General features: G+C 41.1%; 1 protein-coding gene across 1 annotated transcript; it reads right to left on the reverse strand.

Annotated features, from left to right (window-relative positions):
• Nucleotides 1–1776: 1776 nt before the first annotated feature.
• Nucleotides 1777–10488, reverse strand: uba2 (ubiquitin-like modifier activating enzyme 2). Its single transcript, XM_053505086.1, has 17 exons — nucleotides 10261–10488; nucleotides 9257–9340; nucleotides 9095–9165; nucleotides 7016–7080; nucleotides 6824–6924; nucleotides 6580–6701; nucleotides 5697–5764; nucleotides 5416–5537; nucleotides 5236–5335; nucleotides 4987–5138; nucleotides 4688–4781; nucleotides 4439–4551; nucleotides 3356–3511; nucleotides 3039–3135; nucleotides 2805–2910; nucleotides 2583–2722; nucleotides 1777–2478 (listed from the first exon to the last, which is right to left on the reverse strand). The coding sequence occupies exons 1-17, from the start codon at nucleotides 10402–10404 to the stop codon at nucleotides 2282–2284; spliced, it is 1932 nt and encodes a 643-aa protein (XP_053361061.1). The 5' UTR covers nucleotides 10405–10488; the 3' UTR covers nucleotides 1777–2281.
• Nucleotides 10489–15225: the final 4737 nt, after the last annotated feature.

Consider the following 15225-nt stretch of genomic DNA (forward strand, 5'->3'; position numbering starts at 1 on the left):
GTAACTTTTACACTTTATATATATTTAAAGATAATTGTAAGTTTAATTTTTTTATTCGGAAGCGCAGCACCGTCATCCAATCAGCTCTCGTCTCTGAGGGGCGTTCGTGTGTGTGTGTGTGTGTGTGTGTGTAAACACAAACACAATACATGCATGTACAAAATGTTTTTATATAATAACACATGGGTCAGTGTACAAACGGAACGGTGGAACTGAAGTGAAGACAGACGCTGTGCACGTGCAGAGAGAAGAACCTCCTGTTATGTTTAATATTTAAATGTAGCTTCAAAAGGACAAGTTCAAAGGAATGTCTTGTGCTCTTGATCATACATCAAAGGGGGACTTTATACTTTTCGTCTAACATTTATTTCCTGAAATAAATCTGATTCACAATAACATCAATATCTTATAAACACTAAAACCAACAACTGAAACTAAGATGAATAATAATATGAAGTTTATCAGCTTTCTCGCTTCATTTGGTTCAGAATGTCATCATTTATTTTGCAGTTTTATTCAAAGCTTTTAAGTCTGTCATTGGTTTTACTCATTTTATGATTATGACTGTCAAAAACTGAATGATGATTGAAAACCATGTGGTCTTACATATGGAAGCCATGTTGTAAATAGTTATGATTTTACTCTCAATTGTCATCGATGTTAGCAGGTAGAGAAGTAAGGCCAGTTAATAAATGTGTAAAATGTGCTATACTTTTTATAATTTTATAAAGTTATTGTTATTAAAGAAGTTCTAGATGTGAAAAGAAGAAAATTTCAGATTATGACCCAAATCCCACCTTTTCTGTAGAATGACCCATGTATAATACACACACACATGCATATACAAAATGTCATATCATAAAACATTAAAACACACACTATATATAATGCATGCTCAGATATACAGGGTCAAAAATAAACTGAAAGGAATGACAACAAACATCATCATATCTCACGTCACGGCCTGGCTACAAGCCCACTGGGCGATTCGCATCATGGATGAACCCTGTGTGTACTCGCACACGGACTGGACTTTAGACCTTTGCTGTAAACATTATAACACAAACGTTCAGAGACACTTTGTGTTCATACAGCATCGAAACACAACATGATTCTCTGAGACGCTGTTTATTAACGTCTCGTTCTTTCTCCGTGTGTTAGCTATATATATATTTATTCAGGTGCAATAAACTGATGTCTTTAGTAGCTTTCTGGTTAAATCTGATCCATAACAATACTGAACACCTCCTGTGAAGTGATCTAAAGGATGATTTAGAATTGTTTATATAAACAGAAAAACAAGCTGATTTTGAGAAGAAAAAAAAAAAACCCGGTAAGATTCATAGTTAATATTTACTGTATACAGAGGATCTTTTGTGGCAGCTGTTATTACGTTAGCACACTGCATTTTCCAGTAATGTCTCCAGGACAGGATTTATTGTCTCCCAGTTTCTAAGTACTGACTTGACAAAAAAAGGGACCAATGTATAGAGCTGCCAGAGGACGAGAAAGAACTTGTTTGATGGACAATCCAGAATGTTGAAGGGAACCATAGAACAGAATCTGTACAATATTTATGAGTAGCTGTTAGCAAACCGGTGTTATCTTCCTGTAAAATTCCTGCCCAGGGGTTTTAACTCCTTACACAAGAGATTGATATTATAAATACTGATCACAGACGGTAACGGATTACACTCAGATTAATCAGTAAAATAGGATCTTTAACACCTAAGCTTGAGAATCCTGTTTGAGCAGAAGAAAACACAAGACAACTCGTAGGGAGAATAAATAACTGCCATCAAATTGTATTAAAAAACATGAATAAACAAAAACATTTTATGTTGGAAAGAGAAGCTTACTGGACAGACTTAAACAAGGGGGAAAAAAAAATACTGTTAAATGAACCCCTGCATCTGGTCGTTTCTGCAAGTCCATAAAATATAATAAATATGGAAGGTCTTCAACATTGATGATTAAACCAACAAGGCGTTTCCTTCGGCCTCTTATCCCTCCGAACAGCAAATACATCGTAATAACCTTAATGCTTTCTCTGAAAGATTTTCATCAAAAGCATTTCTGAAAACAATCTGAGAACAGTTTTGGATAAGAGAGTCTGAGTCCTTTTGTTCTGGGAAAAAAAAAAAAAAAAGAAAAAAGACATAGATGCAGCGCTCAGCGTTTTTTTGTACACATGTATTTACACCAGGTTGTTAATGGGAACAGTATGAACAATACAAATAGAAGAAGTCCCTCTGAGCGAAGGGGAAGACGACAGGATGCCCTAGTCTAGGGCGATGATGTCATCGTTTTCAGCCGGCTGAGGGTCGAGGCGTTTGCGTTTGGGCGCCGCTTCGCTCGTATCAGAGTCCTGGAGCTTCCTCTTGAGGCCGCTGGTCTCCGTGGAAACGTCCATGGTGCTGGAGGAAGGTTCCTCATCTGAGTCTACGATGAGAACGTCGTCGTCCTCTTCGGCCACCGCTGAGTACGAGAGGAAACAAACAGGAGCAGATAGAGGTCACACCCTTCATGTTGTTTATGAGGTTTTACACATTGCACGTGGTGTTTAAACGGTTTAACTTTACCTTTTGTTGAGGTAGATGGCTGGGCGGAGTCCTTGTTGCCATTGGTGATGTTCTTCTCTTGTTCTGGAGCACTCGTGTGTGGAGCTTTCTCAGGGGCATCGCCCACAACCTCAAACTCGACATCCTTCGGCATTTCCTCACTAACACACACACACACACACGATCATTAGCGCTGCACTTGTTGAGTTTAGCATCATCCGTTTGAGAAACACACACTCGTACCAGTGCACTACGTTGACCAGGAGTGTGTAATCCTGCAGGAAATCATCAGCTTGAAGTCGGCTGCCGTTCCGAATCCCAAAGTCTGATAAGAGCTTGCTGTTGTTGGCTACAGACAGAGGAGAGAGAGACTGATGTACTTGGGCGGAGTTTAAATTAGGTCTAAAACATAAAACGCTGAAGTGAATTAAGAGTTTGAGAGTCAGTGATTGCCGTCTCCTTGTACTGCAGACTCACCTTCGGTTTCTCCTTCCTCTGAAGAGATAAGGATCGTCCCCTTGCCGTCCTCGATCTGCACGTCCGGTGCCACCATGCCGAACTTCTCCTTAAGGATCTGACCAATAAATACAAGTCGAAGTGTTTTTACTGTACAATACGTCCAGGAACACGTCCATAAGTCTGATGTGTTCTTAAGTCGAGAGTCTCATAGGCTGTTGACCAGAATATACAATGCGCTTTATACAGTAAAGCACACCGATCCACTTGAATCCAGCGTGAAGAGAAGCGGAGAACAAAGCGTTATGTAACAGACTGCAGGGTCTGAAATGTCTCACCTTATCCTGTAAAGTCTGTACCAGGACTTTGTGCACATTGAGTTTAACTGTGGCTTCAGGTTTGCTGGCGCACACGTAGCAGTTGGGGTTGGGGCGATCCAGCGCACACGGTACCAGGAGCTTTTTCCTGGGGTTCGGCTGCTTGTTCAGGAAGATCTGAGGAAGAGAGAGGGGGGGGAACGCTCCCAAGCGTTAGATAACTAGAGATGTTATGGACATTTAACAACTATAGCTGAGAAACTTTAAGCACTTCGTATTAATGCAGCAATATTTAGTTTTTAATAGGCACATTGTGCCTGATCTACATGTACAAGGGGATTCTTTTTTTTTCTTTACATGGATTTTTTTTTTTCATCTTCATGAACAATGTGTTTCGCGTTCTAAGCAGAAGGAAGACATGGTCATTGTACGGGTCACAGAGGACACTTTGGAAAATGTGGAAAGAGGACTAGGAAGAAAAGTATGTAAAGAGTTTTTTTAGGACTACGGGAGTAAAGAGGAAGGAAGATGAGCGAGATGTTACAGTCTATGCTAACCGCGAGCAAACATCAAACAGGAGAAGACGCCAATGAGCTGCGTTTTATAAAATACTGGTGTACATGTGGATTAGGGCGTGCTGAACTGAATCATGATACAAGAAAAAAATAAAATCACAATAATTATTTGCTACAGGATGCCAGAAAAATAAATGAATGTGGAAAATGACAACAAATTACAACTATTGTGTATTAGTCCTTTGACAAAAATAAAAAATCAATTTCTATATAATGATAAAAATAAATACTCTGACCAGTTCATAAGTAAAAATAATTCCTCATGCTTCCAGAACCACTTTTACACACTTCTTACACTGACACACCCACCACTCTGGAATAGGATCAATCTGGACTCATCAGGTCACATGACCTTTCTCCATGGCTCCAAAGTCCAGTCTTTATGCTCCCTAGCTCTTAAACTCAAGCCTTTTTTCTGATGAGTCTCACAGCTGTTTAGTCCCAATACTGAGAGTTCGCATCACACTGTTTTTTTTTTTGAAATAATGAAACTTCAAGTATTTGTTGAAGTCTCTCCCCAGTCTCTCACCGTGCGACACTGCTGGATGTCGGAGCTGAGGATCTTGAGCGCCTCGAGCACGATGAGCCCCGCGATGACCGCGTTGGTGGTGGCGATGGCTGGGATGATGTTGCCGGCCATAGCTAAAGTAAAAAAGAGCCACAAATAGTCAGCTACATCTGCACAGGTCACAACACTGAGGACAAGATCACACCAGCTGAGAGACATGTTATTGTGAAAACCGGACATTAGAAAACAAACACACACACGTGCACTCACATTTAACGTCGAAGCGACTCTTCATGTTCATGCTAAAGATGTGCATGCGCAGGTTAGACGCCGCCGTCACAAAGTCCATCGCCGGGGGGTCGTCCTGGAAACCGAGAGAGCCGTGTTTCACGTGATCTTATCAAAACAAACAGCATCGACCCAAACAACCACGTGTGTGTCTTGTGCTCGCTCAGTCTGTCCGGTCACAGGTAGTGCGTGTTCGAGAGAGACCGAGTGATCATGATGTTTTCTGTGTGTGTGTGTGTGTGTGTGTGTGTGTGTGTGTGTGTGTGTGTGTACACACTGACCTTGTCCCAGACCAGCTCAGCTCCGTCACCTTTGTCGGCCAGCTGTGAGCGGAGCGTCTCGACACTGTGCTGGAAGAGCTGAGAGTAACCCGAAACACTCAGAACCTGCTGATCCTTTAGCCCTGTGACACACACCTCGTCCTGACCGCTCACTACACACACACACACACACACACACGTGTTAATCACACTAAATATGCAGTGAAGGTCTATTAGCGTCTAAAAGTAATTTGACTATCGAGTCCTCACCCAGCTGCTGCACTTCACACCAGTCGAGCGGGACAGGCGCTTTCCTCTTCTTCCACAGCTTGTCCATGGTCAGCAGGTACATGATGTCATCTTTAAAAAGCTGATGAAGACCAGACGAGTCTCAAATCAGTCTCTCCATGCAAATAAAAAAATTTCAGCGCTTTCTGTAGTTACTCTCACCTTGTTGAAGAGTTTGATGGGGTCGTAGCCCGTAGAGCGAGCCCACTGTTTAGTAGAGACGCGTTTGATATCTCCGTCTTGATCCGAAGCTTGGGCTCGTGCTGCAGTTTCCTCAGGGTTCCCTAAAATGCATGCGCGCGCACACACAGAACATCAGTACACCGTTTAATATTAAACAAAAACCTTCCGCATTACATAAATATAATAAAAACAGAACCGGGTGGAGATTAAACCCATTTTATAACGTTACGTTACACAGACCGATGTTTAGAGTCACTTACATGCAGCCTCGGGGTCGGCCGTGTCGGGGGAAACCTCCTGATCTGCATCCTCCTCTCCAAACAGCTGACTAAAGAAAAGAGTCACAGCAACTCATCACACTTTTACACACAAACTAGAGCTTCACCACAACACAAGACGCACACAGCAAAACATCTGAAACACTAATAAGATGAATTTTAGAAACCGATAGCAGATCATTTAATACTGTAAACATTTCTTTTCTCTCTGTAAGTGTGGTGCTGCAGTGAAACCTTTTGATCTATACAGTTCAGTCCATTACGGGAGCACGTTCATAAGTCTGATTTGTTCTCGAGTCTCACAAACTGAGTGTTATATGCCTTGGACATGAATATACAATGTAAAGTATACCAATCCACTTGACTAAATCTCTGCCCTCTTTCCCCATACTGCCAACATGTGGGCAAAAACCGTACCCACGCTCTATAAAATGAATCTCACAGTGAAACGTAAGTAGTGTCTGTTTTTCACCGTATTAGACTGTGAAGTCTGTTTCGTTGAGGATTTTCCACAATTATAATTATTCACCATCAGAACAGATTTACAGGACAGACATTTTCCATCATCGTGCTTCCAGACTGATCCAGTGAAACTGGTGAGGCCGACTCAATTCTCCTGCACACACACCATCCTGACTTCTAAGGAACTCCCTGACAAAGCCATGTGATTTTCTACAATTTCAAGATTGGGAATATCTCCTGGGGGTCCAACCACCAAATTCACCTCAGACCTAACGTGTCATATTGGTAGAAAGTGTAGAAACAAAAAACAGTCATCACTGGCAATATTTTTTTCTAAGTCTCATGGACGTTACACCACCACACTCACACACTCTATATGAGGTGTTATAAACAAAAGACGCACTTGAAGAGGTATTTGGCCCAGACGATGCAGTGGATGGGTTCGGACGGGGTGTTACGGATGGTGCAGCCAGGGAAAGTCTTCTGCGTGGGTTTGGGTTGACACTCGTAGCACTCCGTCACCCCCTGCAGGAGAGAAAACAAATATCATGTGAAGAACGATAGATTGATACATGATAATTACACATTAGATTAAGGTTAACTTCATGCATCAATGCTGTTTCTCTCTTGTCAGTTCATCACCTCACCTTCTTGATGACGGTGACCTGCCCGAGGTATCCCGCCGTCCCGCTCTCGATCAGGGGAACATCTGCAGCCAGACACATCCTGTTCACGTGATTCCTGGCCGCTGGAGACAGACGAACGAATCGCGTTGAGTTTTGCGTAACGACCACACAAGGAGTGTGTGCTGAGACAGGAAAAAAAATTTAATTACGCACCCCGGTTATCCAGAGCGTTCATAACCAGCTGGAACTTCCTGAAGAATTCCACGTTGTAGTCTGGACTATGAGGAACAGATAAGAACTTGTTACACAAAAACAGCCTTTATAGAGCTTTTAATACATTTTACTATAAACAGGTGAACTTTACTTGAATTAGGGGTGGGCGATATACCGGTAGACACGGTTAACCAGTAGAAATCTGTCAACCGATAGAGATTTTGGTCTATTGTCGCGATTTGGTTAATCGCGGTTGAGATCAAGTGATGTTGCTCGTTATGTAACCACGCAATACACCTTCCCTTTTATGGGAAGCCAAACATCTAAAGTGGGACGAAACCGTGGCACCCGATTGAGGCGGCGTGGGCAGACCAAATATCCAGACCCGGCGGATCGCGAAGCGCAGACCAACTTGAGCAGCGCTGCTTAAAATCACAAACCTGCGCGACGCTGATCAAAATAGACCACGCCGAACATCAAAATACATTTTGCCCCGCAGGAATGCGCACGTACAATCCAGGAAACAATATTAAACAGTCCTGACATTTTAAGTAAAAAACAGTGGGTCGCAGGATTGTGATTCAAGCAGCGCTGCTCAACTTAGTCTGCGCTGCGCGATCCACACCAGATCATCTCTGCGCTATCCAGATAGTCGCGCTGCGCTGTCCACTGGGCCGCGCAGATATTTGGTTTAATCAGGTGCCACGGTTTCATTCCACTTTTGATGTGTTTGGCTTCACATACACTTTGACAATGGAAGAAAACGGTGCAGCAGCAGTAAGTTTGCTTACATGTGACAAAACCAACAACGAGGAGATCGTAAAGAAAAAAGGTGCATCGTCTGTGGTGTGGAATTGGTTTGGGTATAAGAAAAGTGATACGAATGAGACGAAAGTGATTTGCAAGGTATGCAAGTGCACTGTTTTAACAAGTGGTGGAAACACGTCAAACCTTTTCTATTATCTGAAATCCAAGCATCCAAACGAATATGGCCAAAGTAAAAAAATGCGGCAAACCTCAACAATTCACAGTTTAAATAAAATTACATTATTTTATTTATGCATTTCCAGATACAAATTGCTATATTGTGATATACATCATTATCGAGGTAGAAAATTGCTTCTACCGTGATAGAAGATTTTGGTTATATCGCCCACCCCTAACTTGAATGAATATAAAGATTTATGAAGTGCTGAGTAACACAGATTCTTTTGGAAATCAAAACAATGTTATTAAAAGCGTCTCAGGTTCTCTGTTCACACCTGCTTCAGTTTCGTCATCAGACAGACTCGCATTTAACCGACACTTTAAATAAACCACATCTGGTCGATTTCAGCGAGAAAACAATTCGACCTCAAATCAACTTTACTGTCAGAAGTGAAGAAAAAAAAAAAACCCAAACCTTTCTGGTAAATTTGAGATTTTTCTTTTTAAGCTGTATACGCCGTCACTCTGCAAACGCTGTGTGCTCCGGAGATGATCACGTAAATTGATCGCGTGAGTATTTTCTATTCAGTGCTACAGTTTATTCTTAATTCTAGCTTACTGTTAGATTGTTAAACATTTTTCTCGCTGTACAGACGAATCAAAACACCTTCCGCTTTTACCCTTCAGACTTCACCTCCATCGCTCGTTTCTTGCTCCCTCAGGTCCGTGCATTTGACCTTATAAGGAGTTTTGTGGGTGTTTCTAAATACAAATGAGCTGTATAAGGAATAATGTCTACATTACAGGACCTGACACAGACCTGAGAGGATCCGACCTGAACTCGACCTGCATGAGTTAAAGAATGTGGAGATCCGTTTGAAATGCAGCCGATTCACAAACTGAGAAGGAAAAGAGAAACCTGCAGCACTTCCTTCGCTCCTATTTATCAGGAGCAGCAGATACTGCGAGGCCTGAGGCTGCGGAGCGAGACCCGACTCGGTCAGACCGGTAAGACCTCTGACCCGACTCGATGTCCTGCGGGTCTCAGAGCCATGAAGATGTCCGTTTTGTGTTTAGAGTGATCAGCGCACACACACACACAGGGGTTGTTTAGGTGAGAATAAAAGGCGTGAAGTCCCTTCTCAGACTCACTTCATGATGCTGTCGTGATACGCCGTGATGTTCGCAGAAGGACAGAAGCGCAGCGCGCTCTCTTTGGCAACCTGGAACGGGAAATAGAAAACACATGAGCAAACGCAAAACAGATGTGGAGATTAAAGACAGGCGGAGAAAGACACGAGCGGGCGGACGGACCTGCGCTTTGGATTTCCCGACGTGCTTCTTCTGGAAGAGGAACTGCCGGTTCAGGTTGCTCACGTCGATGGTGTCCAGGTCGATCTGCATCCAGACAGCAGATTAAACAGATTAAAGCTCACACACACACACACACACCTGTCATTCGTTCTGCACTGTCCTACACACGAGCTTCAGGACGGCAGTCGGTTCGGTGACTTAACAGTCTCAGCCGCCACATAAACGCCAACTTTGACGGATTCTTAGGGCAAAACTGTGATGTTTTTTTTTTTTTAGCTGAGTATATAAAACTGCATTAATGTTTATTCACATGTTAGAGAATTATATAAATATATAAAGAGCAGGGAGAATGTTCCTAAAAGTAAAACATTGGTCTTGTGCACAGATCGTTAAGTATTTTCAAGCTGTAAGAAAAAATTGCTGCAAAAGCTTCATAAAACACCCCTATAAGTGTGTAAACACACACACACACACACACACACACTTATGTTTTACTTCAATGATGCAGGTAGCCTTTAAGCTAACTTATTATTAGCATTAGCTGCTTCAGCACACACGTCTCAGATTTAAATAATTATTTTATTCAGTATAAAAACATTTAATGACACTTAAGAAGGAAAAAGGAAATAAACATGATGTGAGTTTATCAGGAGGAGTGTTAGCTAGCTAGCTTTAACAGGAATCAATGCCAATTTAAACTAAATACATGACTTGTTCATTAATTAGTAGCATTTAAAACAAAAAGAGTAAAAACGTATTTAATAATAGCGTAGTGTAAATATTTAGCTCTATTTTTATTAATTACTGATGCTAAGAAAAGGGGGAAAAAAAGAGCTAACGAGTTCGGTTCAATCCCAAATCAACTCCTCCCTCCTCACCCGTGTGCACTACTTACGATAGAAACAGACTCGCTTCCAGGAGTGACGTAGTGCACTACACATTACCGTCCGTGTGATTTGAGACGCGACCCACGTTTTAGGCCGCACAAAGAAACCCTTCCTTACCACTTCGATGTTTTTAAAGCCGGTCAGGACGAGATTTTTCAGCAGCTCGCAGCCGATACCGCCCGCTCCGACCACCAGCACCCGGCAGGAGGAGACCGAGTCGGCGAGCTCTTTCCGGAGCGGTCCGTCCAGTTTCACCTCCATGCTTTATTTAAGCTTTACTCAGTTTTGGCGCGTGAACTCAGACGTTGTGATTCGGCAGCCGACGGAACTGCTGTGTCCTACCCGTATTGCGTTAGTCCCGCCTCCTTGAGTTCTGATTGGCTAACAGATCACCATGACGAAGAGATCCCTGATTGGACGGTGTCATTTTTTAAAAAACTTTATTTATTTATTTTTTACATTTATTCATTTTTAGATATTATGGTTAACTTATTACTCACATAATAGTTAAATGAAAATATTTAATAAAAATACCTAAATATTTAAATGATATCAATTAATTAAATTACAGGTTTTATCTCGGCGCTCAGTACGCCCCGCCCACCCTCGTCTCCTAGCGACAGTGTTCATATTTCAAAATGGCGCCTCGCTAATCATTGGTTTAGCCAGCTAGCGCTAATACACGAAATATATTGTTCTTAGGTACAGAGGGACGTTAAGCCTTAATTTTTAAATTACTCACTTATTCCATACAATAAGTTACCTTAAGCAAACCCTTTTCGGTTCACTGATTCATCATTGAGTCTAACATGGCTGTGTCCCAAACTATACACAAATCAACCGTATTCACTATAAAAGTCGCGTATCATCATCTTTAAAGTACTCTAAACTATAGAAAATTCTTCACATTATATTACATTATATTGTTAGATATTTCTGACTAGGAAAAAAGGAGAAATTCTAAAACTCTGAAAGCGTGCACTCTGTAGTGGATTTGCTGTGATTTGGGACACAGCCTAATAAACAAACGGCTGCTGATGCGTCGGTTTTCCACCAGGCGGCGGTAAAACAACAAAAAAGGACTTTAAAAACAAACAAAAAATAAAAATAAACCTTACTTTGTCGCCATCTGGTGGTAACAAGGAAGTGCTATGTTAATGAACATGTTTCATGTAACGAAATTATTTATATTTAAAATGGCTATTTAATTGCAAAATCGTTTTCAATACAATTTTATTTAAATTTCATTATATATATAGGTATGACACAAGGCTACAATGATTACTATTACTATAAGTCACTCTGAATTAATCCAAATGCTGTAGAAGTGAATTTCCTTCCATCCATCCAGGATCCTCTGTAGACCAACTAGGGGCCGTGGAGGCCAGTGGTGTGGTGGGGGGCCTACAGTCAACATTAACACGTGCATTCAGACCCTGAGCTGGGAATCGAACCGGGACCCTGGAGGTCAGTGGTGAACGCCCCTGTGCTGGCAGAAGTAACATTTAAATAGTTATATTTTATTACATGTCTCAATGTTACCTTTATTTACTGTAAATAGGTTTTGCACATTGAGATAAAATATTTCTCACCAGCTAGCGCTGGCACCAAACGCAGCACGAAGACCTTTCAGACAGAACTTAACATACGGTGTAACAATTAAACAAACTATTTATTACTGCATCGCGAAATCATAAAACAAACAGGAACAATCAGTTAATTGCTTAATTATTTCACCACATTTCCAACAACGGATTTAATGTTGAGCTTTAAAATAGCGTGGAGGGTTATTCTCGCGATAATTATCATTAGATCACTGACAGAACTCATATGAGTCTCATGCTTTATTTGATTTGTGTGATTCGTAGTGTGAAAAGATAAAAAAGATGCACAGGCAGATAAGCACATAAAGAGTGAGGAGTTTATTTATTACCTTATAACTGTTCAGGTCAGAGCCGTGTCACTCATTCACAGAGATAAAATATCAAACTCGACTCTTATTAGTTTCACCTAAAAGGTTTATTGTTTTATTTCTGATGGTGATGAGTTCAGATGAGTTTGTGTTAAACCCAGCCGGCTGTTCTGTTGATTATTTATCCTAATCATGATGATTATTACACTGCAGTGTTCGGCTTTAGGATCGTCTTATATACAGTTTGTAGGTAATTTTTTTTCACCCAATAAACTCACACTATTTCACTTTCCCTCCTCAGTGTCATATAAATGTGCTGCTACTGAGCCACGCCCCCTCCAGAGAACAGCAAAGGTCAGCAAAATCCAGGGGGAGGGGCTCTACTTATATGAGGTCACATCAGGGTGGCTTGTTTAAGAACCAAAAAAATGTTTTTTTCCCTCCTGTTTTTTTTTTTTTTTACACACTGGAGACGAATCTAAACGTTTAAACGTGACCTGAAAAATACATTTTGTCCTTTAAATTCCCAAAGTTTTGTCAAATGTTAAATAAAGAGACGCCTGAACCTGCATCATCATCTGAGAGCCTCAGGTATCTCCATCTTCAAAGCCAAGCTTTAAGCACTTTTCATATAGATATTAAGTTAATGTCTTATGAAGCTTCGAGTGTTCCTCATTCTGCTTGTTTATTGTCAAGGTGGCGCCAGAGAGTCGCTGGACTACGGCACGGCTCAGCCGCTGTGATACACGTCCACGTGTACAGGATAGAAGCACATACGCAAGCGTTTCATTTCTGATTAGTTCTACACCTGAGATATTCTACACTTTAAGTTCTTGGAAATTTGCGCGGGTTTAAGGCCTCAATCGCGGCTCCCGTTCTGGTGTTGATGTGAAAGAGGATGTTCAGGATGTTAAATAAAGAGACGTGTGTGTGTGTGTGTGTGTGTGTGCAGCCTCACCGATCTTTACTTCTGATGGATGCGTCCTAGATTTTTCTGTCTTTAAATCCAACCAGAAAACACTTCTCTTTATTCACTTCTCTTCATCAGTCTGACTGTTTACTCCTCACACTTGTTTTTTTTTTTCATTATTTAAATCTGTTTAATGATGTTAAATTGAATCATTATGTGCTTTAATTAAAATTTTAGTCTTTAAAACACTTTAAACATCATGTAGAAATAAACTTGCCTTTGGAGTCTAAACTTGTTAAACAGATTACTGCTGTCTTTTGTGTGTGTGTGTGTGTGTGTGTGTGTGTGTGCTTGACTCATTAGAAACGCAATGTGGTAAACAGTAGCTGTAAATGAATTTTGTGGAAAGTTGTTGCTCGACCCCGTGCCACAGACATCAGATTATCAGATCTGTTCATCAGCTCTCGAACACATTTGCTTTTTTATCTGATTAATAATTTGGATGTTAATTACAGAGTGACGCTGCAAGTCTAAAGACGAACATGCCTAAGAGTGCAGCGCATTAACTTTAGGTATAATAAACATGGTAAAAAAAACACTGATTAAATATTATATGATTATATTTGAAATTAGTTTTAAATTAGAAGATGAGATAAAACTAAAGGTTAAGGCTTTAAAGGAAACTCCGTCCATACATGAGACAGAAACACGTTTAATCTTGACTGAATGTAGGATTGTACAGCGCTGCGCTCCAAACCGGGTTAGAACGTACATTTACAATGTGCCGTCAGCATTTAACTGGTTTAATTCACTTTATGATCATTTTAGGACACTCACGTAGATCTCTTGTGTGTGTGTGTGTGTGTGTGTAAGAAAAAGAAAGCAAAGACAAGACATGGAACAACCCATTTTTTTCTCTCTTTGACTTTTTGAAATTTGTATTTGTTCACATTGAAAAAGTCTTATTTTCTGCATTCTGATAATCAATACACTTCTGGTGTGTGTGTGTGTGTGTGGGAGGGGGGGTTGACGACGGGGGGGGGGGGGGTCATTTGCATTAAAAGTTGATCTGTGCTGGATTTTATCTTGAACATAAACACACACATGTTGTTGAGCTCTACGAGTTTAATATTATAGTATATTATGGCACCGACAGTAGGAACTTTATGATTAGGAATTTCTTCCAGGGCAAACATTTCAATCACATTGGACTATTAATTATAATAACTAGTAGTAATAAAAATAATTAAAAATTAGAAACCTAAAAGTAATCCATTTCGTGCTCGCTGGAGGTCCTTGACAGAACTCAGTCTGCACTTGGAGAGCGAACGCCATGAAGCAGGTGACAGTAAATTGAGATCACTGAACTCATTCAGTGAGTTAAAGAAATGTTTGAAGATTAGATCAAGCGGTCACTCCTACACACCTACATCAAACTTTACAATCAGTAATAACACAATGTCAATCGCTGACACTGCTTTCCCCGAAGTCGCTGACATTTACACATTCTTCAAAAGACATTTTTATAAACCACAGCTGAGCTTCTCTGACAAGAAAGGACAAAGAGTTACAGGATAACATGTGAATTTAACATCAAGTCAGTTCTTGAAGCTGATGTGTTGGAAGCAGGTAAAATGGGCAAGCATAAGGGTCACAGCGAGGGTCAGAGCAGTGGTTTGAGGGGTCAGACTGTGATGTCTAGACGACTGGGTCTGAGCAACTCCAAACCGGGCAGCTCTTTGGAAATGTTCCCGGTCAGCAGCTGTCAGGACTTACCAAATGACCAATGATGCCTAGTCTGTCTGGTCCAATTCCCTAGACAAGCTACTGTAGAAAAAGTAAATACTGGCTCTTATAGAGAGGAACTCGTGTCCACCAACAAAAGCTCCTACAATGAGAACATGTGCATAAGAACTGGACCTTAGACCAATGGAGAAGGTCTGACGAATCACATTTTCTTTTACATCATGTGTGTTGCTTACCTGCGGAAATTGGCACCAGGATGCACTATGGGAAGAAGGTGAGCTGCTATTCATTTAAATATTTTTTGACACGTACAACCTACCTAAACATTCTTGCTAACCGAGTTACACCCCTTCACATAGACAGTGCTCTCAGACAGCAGTGGTCTCTTTCTGCAGGATAATGCGTCCTGACACACTGCACACGTTGTTCAGGAACGATTTGGGGAACATTAACAAGAGTTTGCTGTGTTTCCTCGGCCTCAGTCTTTTCGATCTTAATCTAGTTGAACATCTGT

The sequence above is a fragment of the Clarias gariepinus genome, chromosome 10 (genome assembly GCF_024256425.1).
Source record: "Clarias gariepinus isolate MV-2021 ecotype Netherlands chromosome 10, CGAR_prim_01v2, whole genome shotgun sequence".
Classification (NCBI taxonomy): Eukaryota; Metazoa; Chordata; class Actinopteri; order Siluriformes; family Clariidae; genus Clarias; species Clarias gariepinus.

Coding starts and splice junctions, on each gene's coding strand:
- uba2 (XM_053505086.1), bottom strand. CDS start 10,404: ATGGAGGTGAAACTGGACGGACCGCTCCGGAAAGAGCTCGCCGACTCG. Junction 4,552..4,687: donor GAGTCGCTTCGACGTTAAAT/GTGAGTGCACGT, acceptor TTTTTACTTTAG/CTATGGCCGGCAACATCATC. Junction 2,479..2,582: donor GCCATCTACCTCAACAAAAG/GTAAAGTTAAAC, acceptor TCTCGTACTCAG/CGGTGGCCGAAGAGGACGAC.